The sequence below is a fragment of the Sturnus vulgaris genome, chromosome Z (genome assembly GCF_052056855.1).
Source record: "Sturnus vulgaris isolate bStuVul1 chromosome Z, bStuVul1.hap1, whole genome shotgun sequence".
NCBI classification, from domain to species: domain Eukaryota; kingdom Metazoa; phylum Chordata; class Aves; order Passeriformes; family Sturnidae; genus Sturnus; species Sturnus vulgaris.
This window is the reverse complement of record NC_142283.1, coordinates 81,914,457-81,936,852: the sequence shown is the minus strand read 5'-3', so window position 1 is coordinate 81,936,852 and position 22,396 is coordinate 81,914,457. Positions and strand designations below refer to the sequence as shown.

Sequence of the window (22,396 nt, the reverse complement as noted above, 5' to 3'; positions counted from 1 at the left end):
TTCCAAGCCCCACATCAGCATTCCAAAAGCTCTGCTGCTGAAAGAGCAGAAAGTTTCACCTTTTAATTTTTCATAGCAGATTAATTTTTAATTTTCAGACATCAGAGAGAGAGGGAAGTTCCCCAGGAGCCTCTCCTGCTTCAAAGCACGCTCCAGGCAGCAGTGGATCGAGTGTCAATTTATCACACCGGAGGCTCCCATCCAGATTTTTCCTGATTTGTTTTTTTTTTGTTGTTCAGACAAAAGTATTAACGCTGGTGAAGTTTTGTAAAAGCTGGGAACAGCCTGGACAGAAGCAAAGCCTCTTTTCCTGCCTCCTGAGCTCCCTGAGAGCACGGTGAGCTCCCAGGTGGAAGGAATTTCATTATCTTGAGCTGAGGCTGCAGCAGTGGAACCAAACAATGGCTGTGCATGGAAACACCCCCAGAGAGCAGAGGGGATGGCTCCAGGGCCACCCTGGGCTCTCATACCTTTCAAGGAGGTGGCAGCCAGCCCTGGGCTTCCCTGTGTGCCTGCCCCACCCCTGGTGCTGTGGGACAGCAGCAGCACATCCCAGGCTGGGAATTCTCTGCTCTGCTCCAGGACCTTTGGGGCTTAGTTCCTCTGCCCAGCCCCACCCTGAGGTGTCAGGTGTTCAGAATGACTCTGCTTCCCTCCCTCTCCTGTGCCATCCCAGCCTTGTCACAACACTCAGAGCCTGGAAGTGTTTCCCTCCTGGCTCCCAGCTATGGATTTGCCAAGGCTCAGCTCTGCCCTGGATCCCCCCTGGCATTGCCCACCCAACCTCCAGGGAACCAGAGGCTGAGCACACCTACACACCCTGAAAAAGTCTCACAATTCCTGTGGGATGTGTGTCTGGGGACTGATCAGGTAATTCCTGACCTGCTCCAGAGCATCCCATGGCACAGGGGCTTCCTCTGCAGGCCCATGGCTGCCATTCCCTAAAATCAATTTATCCCAGATTCCAGCCCAGTCAATTTAAATACTGTACTTAATTCCTTTGGGGGAATTCACCTCTGCTCTGGAGCCAGGCTGGCAAAACTGGGAATGTTCACCTGGAGAAGGGAGGGATCCATGGACACCTCAGAGCCCCTGCCAGTGCCCAAAGGGGCTCCAGGAGAGCTGGGGAGGCACTGGGGACAAGGCAGGGAACAAGATGATCCTTAATGTCCTTCCAACTCAAACCATTCCAGGATTCTGCTCTCATTCCAAAGGAAAGGGGAGAAATTTGTTAAAGAGTGACAGGTTCTTGATGGCTGGGCAGAGAATCATCAGCAGGAAATCACTGACACCCATGAAAACCAACACACTTCAGTCCAGTTTTATTCCACAAGCATATTTACACCAGGAATTTTCATCCAGAGAGGGCAGGGAGTGGATTTGTGGAGAAGCAGCCACTGGAGGCAGCACATGGTGACTCCAGGTGTCCCAGGGTGACACTGGAAGCTGCCATGGAAGCCAGGACACCAAGGACACACACGGAAAGCTCACAGCAGGATCAGGAGCTGGGACACAACAACTCCCCAGAGCTTGTGTTCAACATTCCCAATGCTCTGCGCTTCCTGCTTTGGAGCTGAACTGTACCAGCACACACATATGGAGCTCCTGGGCTGCAAATCTCACCTGGGCACTACACACATCACCAGATCAGAATAAAATACACACATCATCAGATCAGAATAAAATACATTCCTTTCTCTTTCGGAGCCATGTGAAAAATTAATTCCTTAATTTTTCCAGGTACCAGTTTTAGCTTAGCAGGTAGTACCAGCCTCAGGTCGGAGCTCTGCAGCCAAGGAAAAGCTGCACAAACAGAGATATTGAAATAAAAGAGGATTTGAAAGACTTTTTTCTCTTTCCCATGAGCAGAAACCAGCAAATTGCACACAAAATATTCCACAAAATCAGATATGTAAGAAGGAAACACAGTAACAGCGAGTGTCACACAGGAATATTCCTACTGAAGGAAATATTTCAGTACATCCAGTCAATAATTCATTTTTTCCATAATTTTGATCCTTTTTCCATTCAAAATGGCCCCCTTTGTCCTTTATTTAAATAAATACCTGCACTGGTGGCAAAAACCACCTTTCTATATAAATACTGCTTTTCTCCAAGCCTGCCATTAACAGGATTTTTAAATTACTTATTTACACGTGGACTAGCATTTTTCCTTCCAGCCTGGGCACAGCAGCACTTCCAATCCCCTCAGAAATGGGGATTTCACCCCCTTGGGATCAGCACACCCCCAGAATTCCAGCCCCCCACTCCCAGGCAGGTACCTGGCTCCGGGGACAGCACCAGCAGCATTCCATGGTCCATGTAAACAAACAGTGGTTTTGGTAAACACTGACATTCTGGGAGGCTCTGCAGGGACAGGGGTGCGAGGGGCTGGGCTCAGGCAGGCTCCTGCTGCAGATGGGATGGGGTGAGGATAGGGTTGGGATGGGCTTGGGAAGGGATGATCCTGCTCCTGCTCCTGCTCCCGCTCTGCCAGGCCATGCACGGAGCTGCCCCTGGGCCTTCTTCATCCTGGGTGCAAGGAAAAGCTGTGAGTGCTACCAGTGAGCCAGCAAGGATGGCATGGAGCCCTGAGATCCTGGCAGGATTCCCTGAGATCCCACTGAGCCCCTCAGATCCAGGAGGAGCCCACGGCACTGCCCCCAGGGGATGCCCCAGGATGCCCCCAGCATGCCCACCTAGACCATGAAGCGGTGCTCCCTGCCGTCGTGGGCCATGAGGATGATGTTGCGGTTGGAGGTCCAGATGAGCCGTGCCAGGCGCAGCGCGCCGTGCGAGCCGGGCGACGCCGGCGGCACCGGGGGCACCTGGAACGTCTTCACACAGCGCAGCTGCGGCGCCGAGTTCAGCATGCCAATGCTGCCCAGCAGGGACGTGTTCATCTGCGGGGCACACTGCTCAGCCTGCGCTCTTGGAGGGGCTCACAACACACTCCCACATTGCAGAGTCTTGAACTCCTCCTGAATTCCCACATCCCAGAGGTACAGAGCTCCTCCCCAATTCCCATATCCCAGAGCTCCTCCTGAACTCCCACATCCCACCAGAAGCATGGCTCAGAAACTCCCAAATGTAGCCAAGCAAGAGCCACCCTGGAGGATCAGGGAATGGTTTGGGTGGGAAGGCACACTGGAGCTCATCCATCCCGACTTCCCATTGGCTTCTCCAAGCCCTGTTTAACCCTTTGGACACTTCCAGGGATCTGCTGGGTCCCACTCTTGGGAAAAGTGAGATTGCCCATGGGGACATCACTCTCCACCCCCCAGGCAAGGCCACCCCAGGACTCCTGTCTCTACGAATCCTTGGCGAAGCCCAGGCTGTGTTGCTGCTGTGGCCATGTCCTGAATTCTGAGCTCTCCTGGGTGTCAGGGGTGTAAATCACAGCATCCCGAGCCAGCCCTGCTGACATTTCCACAATTTAAATCATCTTGAGTAATCACCCTTTTAGGATGACTAATGCTCCTGATTTTCCTGCATTAATAATCGTGCCAAACACGACACGGAAGGGAAAAATCACCAGAGCACACTTGAGGTCACATCTGAGAATTACACTAAAGGATATTTAACCCTTCATGCTTGGCCTGAAGGGACCTTAAGGATCATCTCATTCCACCTTCCACTAGTCCAGGCTGCTCCAAGCCCAGCTGGATTAAAACCCCTCCTCTCCCTTGGGATTTTTTCCCTGCTGAGGCAATGTAATGCCTGGAGCAAAGGGATAAAATCCCAGTCCCGAGTTTGGGCACACAGAGAGGGCTGGCAGTGTGGAATCCTTACCTGCCAGAAGCACAGGTGGCTGTCAGAGTTGGAGTAGGTGGCCAGGTACCGACCATCAGGGGCAAAAGCCACGGCAGTGATGGGTCCTTTGTGGCCATGGATAGTCTGGGAACAGAAATGCAGAGATGTGTGACCTGGAAGCCCAAAAAACAACAGCACCCCACAGGAATGTGCTCCTCTCCCACGGCACTACCCCCAAAATGATCAAAAAGCACAGGGCTGTATTAAATCCAGGATGCTGGAAAATCCCATTCCCTACTGGATCAGCATTAGCAGTGTTTCCGTGCCCATCCCTGGTTATTAAAAGCTCAGAGTATGCAAATGAGCCTGATATATTAAGAACTCATTAATATATTCATTTATTCCTCGTGGAAAAGGCGAGTGCACCCCAAATCTCCCTCTTTAATGGGATTCCCCACTGCTCATTAGCTGATCCCCCATTTAGCCCCATCCCACTCAACAAGCATGGAATACTTGTCAATTAAATATCTTTTGGTGAGACAAAAGTAAAATCAATAGGGGCAGCACACTTGTTGCTCTTTTTACTCCTGGAATAAGCACAAATCCTTTAGGGAATGCAGCTGCTTTGTTATTTAAAGGCAGTGCTGCTCTAATTGATGCTAATCCTTTGCAGCCAGGATTTCTGTGCTGTTAGCTCCTGTTTTCCATGAAAAGCCAGAGCAATTTCATTCCAAATATTCCAATATTCCCCCGTGCAGCTGAAGGGACACAGAATGGAAATTTGGGGAAATGTGTGATATCAGTTTGGAAATGTCACAATGGATGGAAAGTAAATGAGAGATAAGAGAAAGTAAAAATGTTCTTACCAAGCTCTGCTACTTTTGAAAATCTCTATTAACACCCACCTTTGCAGCACCTTTAATAGTTTAATTTATTAAATAAATTCAGGAAAATCCCTTCATCTGTTATTAGGCATGTTTAGAAAAGGTCTATCCAATTAAGGTTCTAGTCAGTAATGAGCTCCTTCTCTGGAATTTAGGGATGTGCTTCCCAGGTTTTCCTGGAAATACAGGTGTAGATGCAGGATGAACACCTTTAAAGCACTGCTTGAAAGAACAGCATCTTTTATTCTGTAATTAATTAAGCCAAGCCACGATTCATTCCAAATGGAATATTAAATCCTTCCCTGCCTTCCACATAAATCAAACTTTGCCATGGCATCCAGCACTGAAATGAAATCAGCCCAGCACAATCCAATTAATGCTCAGATTGCTGGGATTTTAATTCTGGAAGGACCCAGGACCAAACATTATTGATTCCAGCCCAGGCTTAAAAGTGGTTTTTGCTTTGAAATAAACCCAAAATAACTTATGTTTCTCTTTAATCTTCCAGTGCAAATGACCCAGGTTTTAGGTACAAAGATTACATGTATTTCTGAAATGCAGCTCTAAATATTTATGATGAATCCCAAGATTTAATCAATAAAAATGGAATATTTCAGATTCTCTCCTTACAGAGCCAAATATGTTCCTAAAGGAAAAGAAGATAATTAAATGACCTGTACTGAGGAATTAATTGGGGGATTTTGGGCCAGACTCTGGTACTCAGCAAGGATTTACCTGGGAAAATATTAATATTTTCCCACCATCCCAAAATCAACTATCAGGTGTCCTAAAAGTCAGTTACCTGCAATCTCTCTCTCTCTCCAGTCTGACTTTAGTGTTTCATTTGATATAAAATGCCATTTTATAGCATCAGTATTTTCCTATGTTACTGCACCTTGAAGTGCAGGATTTGTAACTGTGTGCTAATAATTGTGAATCTTACATAAAACATTAATAATTTGCTTGGAATTTAATATCATTTCAACGTTGAATTGAGCAAACAGACCTTGTGCTCAACGATACCTTAATCCTGTTGCCTAATCCTTTTAATATTGTTAGAAGTTAATTGCAGCTGTAATTATTAATCCAAGTGGTTTATTTGGGGATAAGAATTGCCATTTGTGTTTAATCCTGTGTGTTTGGCTCAGAGGGGCTGAAAGCTGGGAAAACAAAGGGCACATTTCCAGGTGGAGCTGCTGCTCTGGAAGTGTTTTCCAATTCCCTGGGAAGCATCAATTCTCTTTATCAAATCCAGGATCTCATCTGATCAAGATGGAGCCTCCTGTGAGCAGGGAGCCAGGGAGAGCTGCAGGAAGGAATCAATACTCATCATCACACTGGTTGTGCTGCTCAGGGAAGCTCCTCCTGCTTTTTTGGGAAGTTTCACCTTTGTCTCACCTGTGCACACAAGAGTGCTCCAAATGCTGGAGCCGTCCCATGGGGATGAGGCACAGAGCCATGAAAATTCCCCTGGATTCTCAACAGCGTAAAGGGAGGCAAAAATCAGCCAGCATTTGGGATTTACAGGCTGGGATCCAGATAAAAGTGGGATGAGATAAAATAGGATCAAATCATAGGGGAATTTTGTGGGACACTTGAATCCTGGCCAGGTCACCATGTCCTGGGGCTGCTCCACCAGGAAATCCTCACACAGAGCCCTAAAATCTATCCAGTCAGGAATTCCCTGCATTTAAGGAGTTCTAATAATCTTTTCCAGATTATTTTTTCCAGCTGTGGAAAGCACTGCATGGATTCAACTGCAAATATTCCAGCTGTTTCTTTCCAAAATTGTAATAAAGTTTAGCTAGAGACTTAAGGAATCCAGAGCTGTAAGGATCCCTCACCTGGCACTTTTGTGGGCAGGATTTATCCCCAGAACCCCTCACCTGGCACTTGCCCGTGCGGATGTCGTACAGGGCCACGGAGCCCTGGCGTGCGCCCACAGCGATGCGGTGACTGCGCTCGTAGTAACTCACCATGTAGAACCTGAGGGGAGCAGGGGAAAGGTGAGGCTGGCATTCCAGATCATTAATTAACATCATTAATTAAGGGCTGGAACTGAGGTTTGATTCAAAATTCTGCTCGCTGCCAGTTGAACACTCGGTGTTCCACGAAAACGACTGATGGTTGATGTGGTGCCATGGAATCTGATCAGACTGATCTATCAGACCCATCATGGAATGTGGGATAACCACCAAATGCCTGGATGGAATCTGATCAGACTGATCTATCAGATTTACTGATTTATTTATTTATTTGGGAATATGGGATAACCACCAAGTCCCAAGCACTTTCTTTGTGCTGGAACACCTCAGTGAAGCTGGAATTCAAATGGTTAAGTGACCATCCAACACCCTGAGTGACTTCAGGGCATTTCCCATGAAAGGAAGGGAAGTGGGAGGAGAAATAAGCAAACTCATCAAGTTTTGATAAAGAAAAAGGAAGAGGGAAATTCACCATCAGACACTCTCTGCTCCAATAACACCCCTGGGGTAAAGCCTGCAATAGTAGTCCTTAGCACCCCGTGTGGCCATGTGGCATTTATTGGAATTCCAAGAGCTGCAAAATTCAAGGAATTTCAACACCTTGAAACCCAGGAGACACAAAATCCCTATTGCAAATTCAAATCCTTATTGCAAATTCAAATCCTTGGGGATATCACAGGGACAGCAGACCTGTGCAAGTGCTGAATTACACTGGAATTTTGCCAAGTTAAATTTTCCTCTACCAAAATCTGCCAGGAATCTCTAGAATCAGTCTCAAAAAATATTGCTGAGCATATTTAGGGTTTCAAAGAACCCATCTTTCAGACTCCTCTCCTGGTTCCTGGGGAATCCCAGTGCCATAGCAACTGCTCCCAGGCAGGTACGAGACACGTCCTGCACTGCAGGATGGCAGCTGGCAAGAAAAGCAGGATGAAACATGGGGAAAGACAATGAGGAATACAAGAGAAGGAAGAAAATCCCCGGTTTTTGTGCAGGGAAAAAGGGAAACGCAGCTCAGATGCAGCTTTGCATCCTGCTGTGTCCCTCCCTGAGGTGCTGGCTGTCCTTCCCTTCATCCTGCTGTTGCCATTCCTTTGATCCAAGGGTTTTGCCACACAAGTTACAGCTCAGCAGAAGGAACAGTGGGATGTTAAAGGGATTAACAGTGGGATGTGTACAAGTGCTTCCACTTGGAATGTCTCCAGAGATCTCCCCATTTGCTACAAGCTATGGCAATTTCCTTTGGGCTCCACGCTGCCATTGCTGGCTGCTGGATCATTTTTACACTGGCTATAACCAGGAAATATTAGCAGTAATTGCAGAGAATTTTAAAATACTGGATTGCCATAAAGATATACAGGAATAGGGAGACTGGGCACTAATTCCCATTTATCCTTCCCTTTATGTTTTAAGGAAAGCCACTTAAAGCATCAGGAAGGAGGAAGATCATCTCCATCAGTATCCAACCTGGCAACAGAATAATTGTTCTTTCCTTGAAACTATGCAATATTTTAATAGGTTATTAAATTAAAATGTAATGGCTGACAGGTGATTATTAGAATTTATTGGTTGGACCAGTTTAAGAGGATGACTGGGATATTTATCCATGTTTAAAGATACTAGAAATGTTCCCATTTTATAAATCACCTTTTACTCTTTGTTGTGTCACCTAAAAGACTGTTTCACTCTTCATTAGGAAATCTATCCTGCTGGTGATCCTATCATTTCCTTCCCAGTATTCCCAGAGGAAGAGCTCACCTGCAGATGGCTGGAAAACATTCCTGAAGACCCTTTTTCTTAACCAAAGATCCTTCCAGGCAGTACATGATGATATCCATCACCTTGGAAACAAAAATTACCATCAATCTGTGCTTTATGTTCTATAATTCAAGTTCTGAAGGTCATCCCATTCCTGGGACACTTTGCAGTAGACCAGGTTGTTCCAAGCTGTGTCCAGCCCAGTTTTGCTGAGGATATTTTCCCCAACAACATGCAATTTAAAATTGAAGAAATGAACTTGGTACAAATCCTCTCCACACCTGAAGTCCACATGTGAGAAGAATGTTGGATTTGTCTTTACAAACCAGCAGTGGCTCTGCTGGTAGGTAAAACCAGCACTTAAGAGATAAAAGAAACAATGGAATGGATTCCACTGATTGATGAATGGGAAAAAAGATATTTACCTTTACAAAGAAACTGCAGGTTTGCTGAGAAATGGAATTGGATATTGAAAGATGAAAGAAACAATGGGAGAAAAACCATAAGAATTAAAAATTAAAAGGAGGGTTATACATTAGAGGGTAATCTCAGGTATCAGGTGTTCTGGGAAGTCTGTGCCTCTCAAGTACCTCAGCCCATGGGGAAATTAGGATAAAAAGGAGGCTGTGTCCTCCAAAAATTGGAGAGACCCCAGGGGAATGGCCCGTGGCCTCTCCCTTTGTTCGATAAAGCAAAAGGACTCCTCTGGCTCCATTTTGGACATGAACCCCTGGTGTTTGTGGCTTCATTGTCATGACAACATGGAAAGGAAGTCCTTGGGTGGAGCCCAGGACAGAGGGGGCCTCACCTCCACCAGCAGGTCCACGACGTCCGTGGGCATCTTGTCAATGAGGATCTCGATGACGCGCAGGATCTCGCCCTTGGCACGGGCCAGCGTGCTGGTGTGGATGTTCTGCTGGGACTGGGTGTTGGCTGCCAGGGCTGTGTGCCTGTGCACCTGTGGGCACCAGGGACACGGGGTGAGCACCAGGCAACGCTCCACGATCAGCCAGAATGCAGCAGCTCCATGGTCACTAAGCTAAGTTCAACCCTTCGGCTCAGCTGAGGCTGGGGTGCCTCAGAGGATCCGTGCTTGGTGCACACCACTGCCCACCCTCCAAGACTTCCAAACCCCCAGAAAGGTCTCCCTGACCCCCCAGCCCCCCCTGCTCACCTCCTTGGCGATGGTGGTGATGAAGGCGGGCGGGCGGGCCGTGGCGATCAGGGACAGCGCGTGGCGAGCCGAGCGAGCCGAGTCGGCTGCAGGGCTCAGGGGCAGCCCCATTGTGATGCTAAACGGCAGCAGCACAAAGGCAGGCACAAAGGAAAGAAATATAGAGTGAAAAGATTAGAACCAGCTTATAATGTCAGCTCAAGGTCAGCGGGAGCACTCCGGCAGTTCCAATATAATGGACTCCCAACAAAGAGCAGTGATTAGGAGTCAGGGTGTTCCAGCATCAACCCCAAATCGAATAATTAACCATGAAGATTGAAAACAGTAAGTGCATCTGTCCAAAGTGGCCAAAAGGCCTTGTTAACAAATTATCTGTATGTGCTGAATACATATCACCCCACGGAGCCCAGAGCGTCTTGCCAAGGATTTCTGGTTTGGTCTTTTACAGGATTTTAAACACAGCCTGAAGAATCTCCTGGCCAGAGTAATTCTCTTTACTTCAAGGCTTTTACTTGCTGTGACTAGATAAAAGCAAAAAGCAATAAGGTCCTAAGTACCCAGTAACTGCAAAAATAAAATTTCTACATGCCCTGCACATTATCCAAAAATTCTCCAAAATGTAGAAAAGTGGAATGGCAGGCTGGTTTGGGTTGGAAGGAGTTTTGAGGATCATCTATTCCACACCTTCCTCTCTCTCTTGATGCTCTAAGCCCTGTCCAAGCTGGCCTTGAACCCTTCCAGGGATGGGGCAGCCACATATTTTTCTGGATAACCTGTGGAAGGGGTTCCTCCTTCTTCCCTGTGCTTTTTGACTGATTTTTTTTGGGGAAGAGAATAGCAGGAGTTTATAATCCCAACCAGTTTATTTCCCTTTCCCATTCCTCACCATCACTGTACAAATTAAAACTCCCAAATGTGAAATTAAATAAGGTGATGTCCCCATAGGCCTTTCCTTGGGAAACCACATCTAAATGTAACTTCAGAACTCCTGTTCCATGAAAAAGAGACAAGCCAGGGAAGGAGTTATCCCAGTTCACTTTTGGAAAGGGACCCCAAAGCAAGCAAACCCCAAGTTTTCAAAGGCTCCAGCAGTGTTTTTCCTTACAGGGTGTTTGGCAAAGTGTGCATTTGCCTGGAAAGCAACAGGAATTTGCTTTTTAGTGAGTTCCTTTGCTTGGGAGGATGTGGGGAGAGCTGGACAAAAAAGACAAAAGCATCCAGACCTTCCTGTTCTACCTTCCACGAAGTCAGACTGCTCCAATGCACAGATTAATGGATTGATTGGAAGGTGATTTGCTAATTTGGGTGTTTCACATCATCACAGTGCCCAGAGAAGTTGTGGCTGCCCCATCCCTGGAATTGTTCCAGGCCAGGCTGGATGGGACTCAGAGCAGCCTGGAGTAGTGGAAGGTGTTACTGCGCATGGACTGGGATGATCCTTAAAATACCCTCCAACCAGTCCATGAAAATCTGTATGAAACGTAGCTTAATTCAAAAAGCAACAGTACAGCCAAAAATGATTCCTATCATCATCCAAGCCAAGCCATCACAGCCTAAAAAAGCTGGGCAACCACATTTTATCCTCAGAAATGAGCAGCTGCCCTTGGTACAGTGCAACCTTCAGGAGCCAGGAGGAGCTGGACAAGCAGAGGAGTTCCAAGCACCTGAGTTTTGCCTAACAGCTCTGCTATTCCCTTGATTCAGCAGGGAAAAAAGAAACCCCCTCGTTTTCCTGGTCAATAAATGTGATTTCTTCTTTCCTATCTCAAAGCAGAAGCTTGACATAAAAGCTCTTTAATAAAAGCTCGGGAGAGGCGCCGGCAGCTGTGTGCCGTTATTGTGCACGCGGCAAACACGGCACAAAGCGGGAGCTCAGCGGGGCTCCGGGGGGTGACAGCCACACTTAACCCCTGCACACGCTGCTGCTCCATTTCTCTCCATCTCCCTCCATGCTGGATGTGGCAGCAATGTAGCAGGCCATTTTCAATCTAAATCTCGTTATGGATTAATAAGTGAACGCTTTTGCGCTCATTATACAATTTATCATGAGGAAAATTGCGCCGGGCTCCTCAAGGCTCCACGCTGATCCCTTCATTTATTGCCTGCTCTTGGCAGGGAGAGCCAGACTAATCTTCCTGACAGCTAAGGGTGGAATCACACCAGCACCAAGGACTAGCTGCAGAACTGGGCTCACTTGGATGCTGCAAGTTGGGCTTTACATAAAACAGGGCTTAGAAGGGAAAAGGTGCTGCTGCCTCCTGTCACACGACAAGGAATAACTGGAATTCAGACAAAAAACAATGCTAATCCAATTTGTCTATACTTCTCCTTCCAACACATGGCAAGGATTCATTCTTTGTATGTTGAGGAAATGAAAACTTACATAAAATGGGTGATATACCTTAGAATAACATCAGAACCCTTAACACAGGGTGGAAACACATTCCTGGGATTAAACCAGGCCTGGGCACCTCCTTATTGCAGGTGCCACTTCAATTCTGCGTTTGTTAACAAATATTTCATGGAATGGTTTGGGGACACCTTCCACTAGCCCAGGTTGGTCCAAGCTCTGTCCAACCTGACCTTGGACACTTGCAGAGATGCAGGGGAGCTTTTATGGGAATTCAGAGCCAAGAACCCCTTGGCAATCCCCAGTTAACCCTGCCCTCCACCTTCAGGCCGCTCCTCGCCCTGCCATGCTGCAGGGCCACAGGATTTGATCCAGCTTGCCCAGGGCTGGGCTGGGCTGGGCTAGCTGGGGTACCCACTTGGCCAGCTGCTTCTCGGCGTCGGCGCAGAGCTCCAGCAGCCCCATGAGCACGGCAGACACGTCCATGTAGGGCTCCCACACGGTGAAGCCGCGGCCGATGAGGTCGATGGCGGTCCTGCGGATGGTGCTGTGCGCCGGGAGCCGCGGGCTGGGCGGCTGCAGCAGCAGGAACGTCAGGGCCTTACCTGGGGAGAGATGGGCCTGGAGCTGAGCCTAGGGCTGAGCTGAACCTAGGGCAGCAGGAACATCAGCTTTATCTGGGGACAGAGATGGGCCTGGAGCTGAGCCTAGGGCTGAGCCTGGAGCTGAACTGAGCCTAGAGCAGCAGGAATGTCAGGGCCTTAACTGGGGAGAGAGATGGGGCTGGAGCTGGGCCTAGGGCTGAGCCTAGAGCTGAACCTACAGCAGGGCTGGGAAGGACCCCAAAGTCACCCAGTGCCACCCCCTGCCACGTGCAGGGACATCTCCTCCAGCAGTCACTGCTCTAATCTCCAACCTGCCCTTGGCACCCTCTGTGCCACGGCTGCTGTCAAACACAAAATCTTCTCTACAGAATAAACAACAATAAATAGATTTGGGGGGATAAAATAGGAGAAGTGGATGTGCTTAAGTATTTCTGAGCAACAGAGTTAAGAGGGAAGGGGAGAGAAACATCCCAAACAACTTCGCCAATCCTGGCCCTGCACATTTTGGAAACAGTTCTTAATATTTCATTTAAATACTGATATTTAAATAAATAATTTATAAATAAAATAATAAATACAAATATAAATAAATATTTAAAAACTTTTCAATTAAAGGAATTACGTACACATAAATGGAGGAGGGCTAAAGCAAGCAAGGCTTGGAGAGAGATAATTTATCATTATCTCCCCATCATTATTTATTACCCCTCAATGATGTTTCTTGTGGTAAAGATAATTACTGATTTTATCAGCTTTTTCCTGAACTGCCCTTAACATGTTGCTTGTTTTGTTTATTCAACAAACCTCCTGTTGTTTTTAGGATTGGGAAAAGCCAACAGAGTTTTCCCAGTTGATTCACACCAACCAATCTCCATCCCAAAATTCCTTCTGGTCACACCACGAGGTTTTTATACCTCAAAACCAAAAGTTTATTAAAAAGTGCCTCTCAAGCATTACTCCAATAAAATATTCCCACTTTTCTTTCCCCTCAGCATGCTGCCAGCAGCAGCAGCAGCACTGACCCAAAGTCCTGGTGCCAGTGGGTCCCTGGCTGGGCCATCTTCGTTCAAAGCCTTGCCTGGGCTTAAAGAAGGAATGAATATTGACAAAAACATCCCAGTGCTAATGAGTTGTTCGTTAGGGCAATAAACATGTCACATTAGAGTCAGCACAGCAATGAGCTAATTAGCCCTGGAACAGCTCAGCACAGCAGGGCTGGAATATCCTGGGATGATCCTGGACCTGCCTTTGCTGCTTCCCATTAATATTCCTGAGACAAAAATGCACGTGTGGCTCACTGGAGACAATTCCTCAGGCACTCACAGAGCTCAGGGAATGCCATTCCTACATCAAGTGGGATTCAAATATAATTTTCTCCCATTCTGCACTGGCACATTTGCTCCTTGTATCATTTTATTAGCCCAGATGTGCCCAAATGCTGAGATTTATCATTTCTTTTCACTGCACAGAAGCCCCCTGCATTCCCAAACTGCCTTTCCTTGCAGAATTTCTCTGAGCACACGGCTCCAGGCTGCCTTGTTATCCCCAGTTTGCCAATGGATTTTAAAAAATGAAATTATTTGCTTGGGAAAATCAATAGCTCAGGCAGGAATGAGACACTGCAAACTCTGATCAAGATCCAACTAAATCCAAATGATGGACTCCAAGAATAGGATTTAACTTGATTGTGACCCTTTCTGGATGACTTTTTCCCTGATTGTCCACAGAGAGACAGAAATTTGAAGAGCTGGGTTAAAATTCCATACCCCTTTATCTCTTTCTGCTCCTGGCCCAGTGCATTTTTAGTCTTTTATTTTTATTCCAAATCTTCTCTCAGGTATCAAACCAAGATATGTTCAGGCCTAAATTAAAAATCACTTCCCCCCCCCGCCCAGTTAAAATCACTTCCCATCTGGAATTGCTCCAGGCCAGGTTGGACAATCCAGCAAAACTGGCAGCATGGAATTCCTGCCATTCCCTTTGGAAAGAGGCCCAAGTCAGTGTCCAGGAGATCTCAATAACTCAGGTGTCACCTTTAGGCAGAGCTAAAGGGCAAAGAGCTGCTCATGAATAACTGCATGGATGGAAAAGCCCCTGAATTATCCATGGAATGCTGCATTTCCACAGCCTGGCCACAGCAGCCTGATTTCTCAGCCCATTAACTCTGCAAACACAGCATCAGCTGCACTTTTGGGGACACTGGGGCAGCCAGCAATTCCTGGGGTGCCATTTTATCAGGGAATAGCTCTGGGAACGAGTAGTGAGGGGACTGATACAGGTGCCAGGCATTCCAGAATTGTAGAATTCTCCAAAAGGCACACAATCCCAGTTCCCTGTCACACAGAAATACCCTGCATTTGATGGATTTATGGCTTGCCCAGAGAACCTCTGGATTCCCCATCCCTGGAAGTGTCCAAGGCCAGGTTGGGCTGGGCTTGGAGTGCCTGGGACAGTGAAAGGTGACAAATAACCAAAAACAGATCAAACAAATGCTCTGCTTCACTTAGGAGGAGAATGAAGTGTGTCACAATTCCAGCAGCTCAGCACCAAAGCTTTGGCAATCTCTTCCTGCACTGCTGGAAAGCTGAAGCCCGGGAGTTTTGAAAAACATTCTGTGCTTCCTGGCACTGAAAGAGAACACTGGAGAACACTGCTTTGGACCTGAGGCCTTGGAGAAAGCTCTCAAATTTGAGTGATGGAGTTAAAATCACTGGTGTGTAGTTAAATAGAAGTGTGTGATTTCACATGGTGAAGGGTTTGGAATCTGAGGTTTTTGTAACATAGTAGTAAGTGTGGGATACAATAGAGGTTCTTAGGTGTTGTCTTTTTCTGTCTTCTTCCTTCTTCTCCCTAATTTCAGGTAGTAATTTTTGGTTGGATAGTTAGTGCTGCACTGCAGGTCACAGGTGTTTGGTTATTAAGTCAAAAGTATAAATAATACAAGTGTTAATTCCCTATTGGACTGTTTAGCTTTAAAAGACCTTGTACCTAGCTAAATTCACCTCCATGTTACTCACTTTTAGCTGGTAGCTGGAAGTGTTGCAGAACTCTCTGTACTTGAGATAAGGTTTACTAAACAACCAGGTCCAAATGAAAACTTTGCAGTTTAAATTCTAACTGCAAGCAAAAGCAAATATACCCAACCCACGAATTAAGCAGTGCAGCTAAGCCATTACACCGCACATCCCAATCCCTCATCGTGCTCTTTTCCATGAGAACTGGGGTCAGTGCCAAGGCAGAAGAGGCTGGGGTACTCACAGGTGTGCCTGGCCAGGGAGTAGTTGGAGCCCGCACTGGTGAGGCCGAAGCCCTCGGGGACCTGGCTGGAGCTGCGGGGCCGGCTCAGCAGCTTGGGCGGCTCGATCTCGGCCCCGAACTCGGCGCCGATGACGCCCAGCAGCACGATGGCCGTGGCCTGCTTGCGCCTCTCCTCGTACGACGTGCACATCTTCTTGGGCTGGGGGAGCCCGGGCAGGCAGCCTGGACACGGGAAAGCCAACACACGAGCGGGTTGGAATACTGCAAAGGCAGAAAATGAGTCGTCTGCCCCAGAAAATTCCAACGGAAAAAACGTCAGCTGTGTCTTTGTGACCACCGGGGTTTTCAGGCACGGAGATAATTCCTAAAAACCTCCAGACAAGGCCAAATATCCCTTCAACACCTGCCAAGAACTCCCAGGGACAAAAAGAGTCACCAGAAAATGCAAGAGTTGAAAACAGCAGGCTTTTAAAAATGTTATTGTATTTAAATGATCCGTTCACTTAAGGGTTGTGGGTAGTAAGAGCTAAGCCCACAGGTTTTTAGTTACAGCTGTAGGTTCACCTGAAATCACTTTAGTTTTGGTTATAATGCAGTCTATACTTTTCTTACACAATATCATATTATATGACAACCAATCAATACTTTTACCTATATCCTATCCTAACTACTACCATCACCATATTCATGGTACTATTCTCCAATCGCTAAAAGTTAGTGTGTTCCAGTTTAAGCTCAAAGTTGTTTTTCAGTTTTCTTGCAGTGGAAAATTTTGAGAGCTTTCTACTTGCAACATGGCATTTTTGTTTGCCTGTGAAAGTCTTTTTGCTTGGTAAAAACATCTTTTGCTTGAGGTGGATTTTATTGTTTTGAAAAGATATTTTTTATTATGATATGAAAGCATCATTTTGCTGTAGGATCCATCAGCACATCCAGCTTCCTATTAAATTTTAGGATAACAGTACACACCATTAAACCAAACTGATATTTTCATATAGTAAAACAAATATTTCATATAGTAAAATGTCACCTATTGGAATTTTAATAGGACAAAACCCATTTATGAATTCCCCAAAACTCAAATTATGGATTTTACATGAAAGAGAAATATGTGTTCTTAGTTTAACATAGTCCAGGGATTCTGAATTCCACTAAACAGAATTTTTTTTATTTGGAGTAAAATCCCCAAATTTTAGAAGAAATTATTAGAATGAAATTGCAGTCACTTATTCTGACAAATGAAATCCACTCCTACCTAGATTAATTTCCAGCATCCTGAGAAATGCCCCATTGTTTGTTCTTAAAAAATAAGGAAGTGAACCAAATTTTAGGAGCTGTGGTCAGCCAAAAAGGGAGAGAAAAACAAGGGAAAGCTTAACAATGGGAAGGGAGGAGAAAAAAGGAAAAAAAAATCAATAGCAACTGCCTTTGGAAGAAAAAGGATGAAAAGAGGCTGGAACAAAGCAAGGAAGGAACAGCTGGAATTGTCCAACAGCTGTTTGTCCTGAACATGTGTCCACTGGATGTCACCCCATGGTGGCCTCCCAGCCCATGTCAAGTGCCCAGGAGCCACCTGAGCTTGGCACTGCAGGATGTGGGATGGCAGGGCAGGGCATCAAACCCTGGGCACAGCCCTGCTGGGGATCCCAGTCCTGGCTCTGGATCCCAGTCCTGCCTGTGGATCCCTGTGGATCCCAGCCCTGGCTCTGGATCTCTGTGGATCCCTGTGGATCCCAGCCCTGCCCTGCTCTCCAGGAGCAGATGCTGGAGCAGGGCTGTACATGTGGATCGATTCCTGGGAAGAAAGGCAAACCCAACACGCGTGCTGCTTCCAGCAGGAAATGGAACACTGTGAGCTTCTGCCATGCAGGGATTACAGCCACCCCGAGTTAACCCTTTGCTGCACCCCAGAGGGAGCACCCTTCAGATTACAGAACGATTTGGGGTGAAGGGATCTCAAGGATCCTCCCATCCTGCCCCCTTTAGCTCTTCCATTAGCCCAGGTTGCTCCAACGTGCCTTTGGACACTTGCAGGGATGGGGAATCCTCAAATATCAAGAGAATTTTCATGTATCATCCTGGAACAGCAAAAAACCCAAAAATTCCTACTGGGAATGCACAAGCTCCACCCTCATCCAGCTGAGCTCCTTCCTGCTGCTCCCCCTGTGCCAAGACATCACCCTGTTAATCCTACAAGAAATTCCAACCAGGACAGAGTGGGAAAGACCCACAGTGTTCCATTAACAATGTGGAACGTGACAGTGGGAAGAAAAAAAGCAAAAACAACAAAATCCCCCAAACCTGCCAGAACTCCAAGAAATTAAAAATTGGCCAACCAAAATTCTCAAATACATCAAAATCCCAACCTTCCCTCTAGAAAACTCTGGATGAGGGGAAAACCTGCTTAAATAGAAGGGGATACAAACTCTTTAATACTTGATTTTGGTTTGTTGTTGCTGGTTTTTTTCTAATTACTAGGGGAAGCCTCAATTAACAGGAATGCTTTTGCCAGGCAGAATTTCTGCTGGAATAACACCTGGATGAGGAGCCCTTTCATTTATTTGGCCATGAAAATTTGGTATTTTCTGCCTGTGCCGCGTCTCCCTTTAATCACAGTGAGGGCTGACACGCAGATCCATTTTCCTGACAGGACTCTTGATCACCCTATCACAGGGAGAAAATTAATAACCTGCAATAGGTCTGTGTAGAAAGCAGAAGCTGTGGTGCCACAAGGACAGAAACCATCGGGATCTGAGCTGGAAAAACCTCAATCCAGGTTAAGACAAACCGATGGCACCCGAGACACAAACAATCCTCAATATTCCCATTTTTAAGCACACCAAAGGCCTGGAATTGCTGAAGCAGAGTGGGGAAGGGCTGGGAATGTGGGTGAACATCCCCAAATTTCCATGGTTTCCCAGGCTGTGGGTATTGATCCTGCCACAGGGTCGGGCTGCAGTTAAGGAGAGCTCAGCTAACGGGGCCCAGCTCCTGTTAATTGGCTTTGCACACTTGTGGGGAAAATTAATTTCAGCCCAGATTACAATAAAAGGATTAAAGCCCCAGTAAATTCTCCAGGTTTAACTTGGCACAGGAATCGATGGATTTGGGTTAAGGAGGTTTTAAGAGAGGTGAACTCTGGATTTGGCAGCAGGTGTAAGATGGGGGCATGGGAATCAACCCCAAAATCCAAGAATCAACCCCAAAATCCAACCCCCAAGGGGTCTGAGCCAGGAGAATTTATGCCAAACTGGGAAAAATCACTGCTGTACATGTGTGAATTATTTCAACAAAGCATTTGTTCTATTTTCACTTACCCAAAAAAGCCTTTCAGGCATTAAAAGGACATTCGAGGACAGATCAAATTTTCTAAATAACTCCTGAAATGTTTAAAAGCCACTGGTGTATGAAGGATTTCCAAGGAAATCTTTAAGCAGCTCAGCTAAAATGTTTCCCTCTCCCTAACTTCTGAGGTGTAAATGATCCTTTTAAGAAATGATCTCACTTTTGGGGAATCCCAAGTTGGGATCCTACTGAGCATCACACACCATCAACAAATATTGGTCTCAATGGGACCATCAAAAATTATTTTAAAATTCTTATTTTTCCCTCTATTCTCCCAATACAAACCTCACTGTATCCCAGTGAAACCAAAATTCAGGATGCAGCATTCTTAACCAGAATAAATTATTTAAGGAACAATTATAAAGAATTATGAAGCATCACAGAAAATCTTTATTTTTTAAGAACTGTTGCTGGATGTGGGCAGATTTAAGAGCTCCAAATGGATTAAAATAGAGACATATTAATTATCTTGGTGACATTAATGATGTGAATGCTCACCTGCTGCAATGTCATCATCAGCCAGGTCGTGCTCCTCCTCCTGCACTTTGGCTTCCGTTCCTGAGGGATCTGGGCTGGCAGTGGCAGCCTGAAGGGCTTCTGTGGTCACTCCAGCTGGAGGGAACAACCCAACACCCCAAAATCAGGGATTTGGGGAAAGAATTCCCTGTTTCCTGCAGCAGCTAAACTTCATCTCATTCCTTCACGTCCTGCCTTGCTTTGGGCTCCTTCAACTCCAACCTCGCACAAGATGCTCAACCTCATCTAGAAATAGCAAAATGTCATACTTATTTGCCTTTCCAGGACTATTGGATTATTCCCCATCCCTAGGAGTGTCCCAGGCCAGGCTGGAAGTGGCCTGGAACAACCGTGGACTGCTGGGAGATGTCCCTGCCCATTCCAGCCCAGAGCATTCTGGACAAAAACCATCAAATCCTTCAATTCTGTGCTGCCACACTGCAGATTTTCACTTTAAACAAACCACAATTCATCCAAACTAAGAGAATTTTAGGAATTTGTTGCTCAGAGGAATCCCTTCCAAAGGAGAATTTCATGTGCAGAATCTGAGACTGATTTGAATCTATCTGCTAGACCCAAGAATTGGCTGATTTTTGTCCCCTTATGAATTGTTATTAATTTATTATCAATAATTCAGGCCCCAATATCAAATGGCAGAATTGGGAGGAGTGGAGGATGTAGGACAAAAGGAATATTTCCTTTTCCTATTCTCTTCCCTCTCCTTCTAGCAGAAAATGTGGAGGATGTAGGAGAAAAGGAGTATTTTGTTTTCCTATTCCCCTCCCAGCAGAAAATTAGACTTTTCACAAGTCTCATCCCAATTAATTCTTATTCCCTTCAACTCCTCCAATTCTGCATCCTTAATTCCAAGAGTTTCAACACTTACCATTAAAAACTTAATCCCAATTTGCTAGTTTTGACCCACTGGAAAGATTTCCAGTCTACCTGAGCTCAGAGAAACTCAAAACACATCCTGACATCTGGATGTGAGGTTTCCAGTCTACCTGAGCTCAGAGAAACTCAAAACAACACATCCACAGAATTCCTGCATTCTGTGAAGATTTAATACCATGATTAGACACTCTACACTCAGTTGGTGAGTAATATTTCAGGGTAAAAAAGCTCATTCTGAGGAAGATGAGTTGATGGAGATTTCTCATTGCGAGGAAAATGTGTGAATTCCTGGCACGCCCGGGGCAGCCTGTCCAGGAGCTGGTCAGAGGACTGGATGGATTCTTGGCAAAGTGGGGCTGCCAAAGGCCTTTGCCCCCCATTTCCCTGGTGAGGGGGCAGCTGCTGGGCTGCTCCTTACGGGAGATGACGCTGTCCATGTACTGGGGCAGGTACGGAGCCCAGGTGTCGATGGTTTCCTTGCGCCCCGCCTGCTCGATCCTGCGCAGCTCGGCCAGCAGCAGCGCCTGTGCTGCCTCTCGAACCTGCAGAGCACCCAGAGGGTCACAAAGCACACAGACATAACCTTTTCATGCCATTCCTCACAGGGTTAACCCGGGGTTTTACCCAGTTTGTATTTGTGTTCTTTTATCCAGTTAATATTCCAGCAGCAGCACCTGTACTGCCTCTCGAACCTGCAGAGCACCCAGGGAGAACAAACACAGCTCCAGAGGGTCACAAACCACACTGAGACAATGATTTAATGCCAGTTCTCACAGGGTTAAACTGGGCTTAGATATTTATATTATTATTATAATTTATTATTACTTATATTTATTTTCTTTTACCCAGTTAATATTCCCGCACCTGCAGAGCACCCAGGGAACAACAAACACAGCTCTGATGCTTTCAGTTTTAGCTTTCATATTATCCAGTTTTATTTAGTTTTTAGTTTATTTATTTAGTTTTCATTTATCCAGCATTAGGATATAACTCTGAAACTCATATAAAGTGTTGGCAAGTTCTCCTCACAGTTTAGTTAAATAAAATAATCCTTTTCCAGGCCCAGAACCAACGACACCACTGCAGCTTCAGCCCCAAAAAGTGAAAAAAAATGAGGAGCGCAATCTGGGAGGATGGGACTGCACAACCGGGAGCTGGAATTGGACAATTAATTGGAGTTCATAATTGGACAATTAACCCCAATATGTGAATGGACCAAAACTCAGGATTATCTTGGCCAGGCTCTTGTACTGCCCAAGGTGAATCCTTTTAATAAATCCCTGCTTTATTCCTTTAACTCTGTCTAGTCTCAAGGCATCAGCCATCAACACAAATGTTTCATGGCATTTTTGACAGGGTTAAACTGGGATTTAACTAGAAAATATTCTGGAATCACGAATGAAAACTGCAGCATCTGTGCTGGAAAAGAATGAACTGGGGTCTTTATGCAAAGGGAAGATTTCATCACTGAAGGCCAAGAGCAATCCCAAAATATTCAGGTTGATCTCACCTCCAGGCACCGATCCTGCCACCTCCGTGCCAGCATCTCCAGCAGAGGGGGCCGGAATTTCTCCAGCCCCAGCAGGTCTGGGAGCATCACACAGTGCATGGCAGCCAGCTGGCTCCAGCCTGGCAAAACACAGCATGACACAAGGGATGAACACAGCCCAGCTCAGGGACAGGCATTTGTGGTGATATTTCACACAGCAATCACAGCAAGCTCAGGGGACTCATCCCTTCCAGGATCACACAGGATTTTCTGTCCTGGTTTCAAGTTAGGTCAATATATGCAAGCACACTTTGCCTGCTGTGTGTATTTTCCACCTGAATTTTTATTTTAACACACTTAATCCAGGTGAATTCCTACTACATGT

General features: G+C 46.2%; 1 protein-coding gene across 8 annotated transcripts in view; it reads right to left on the bottom strand.

Annotated features, from left to right (window-relative positions):
- Window positions 1–1,305: 1,305 nt before the first annotated feature.
- Window positions 1,306–22,396, bottom strand: part of LOC106863660 (WD repeat-containing protein 7) — a 32,806-nt gene continuing 11,715 nt past the window's right edge. For 2 of the 8 annotated variants that reach the window (XM_088156950.1, XM_088156955.1), the window contains 12 exons: window positions 22,033–22,151; window positions 20,941–21,064; window positions 19,611–19,724; window positions 15,768–16,028; window positions 12,323–12,509; window positions 9,555–9,672; window positions 9,189–9,338; window positions 8,381–8,463; window positions 6,482–6,623; window positions 3,793–3,897; window positions 2,700–2,903; window positions 1,306–2,532 (listed from right to left, as the gene is read on the bottom strand). In XM_088156950.1, the coding sequence (XP_088013076.1) occupies window positions 2,700–2,903; window positions 3,793–3,897; window positions 6,482–6,623; window positions 8,381–8,463; window positions 9,189–9,338; window positions 9,555–9,672; window positions 12,323–12,509; window positions 15,768–16,028; window positions 19,611–19,724; window positions 20,941–21,064; window positions 22,033–22,151 (1,607 nt within the window). In that variant the 3' untranslated portion in view covers window positions 1,306–2,532. The remainder of the gene's footprint in view (window positions 2,533–2,699; window positions 2,904–3,792; window positions 3,898–6,481; window positions 6,624–8,380; window positions 8,464–9,188; window positions 9,339–9,554; window positions 9,673–12,322; window positions 12,510–15,767; window positions 16,029–19,610; window positions 19,725–20,940; window positions 21,065–22,032; window positions 22,152–22,396) is intronic. The other 6 variants (XM_088156954.1, XM_014893187.2, XM_088156952.1 and 3 more) reach the window with 5 other exon arrangements.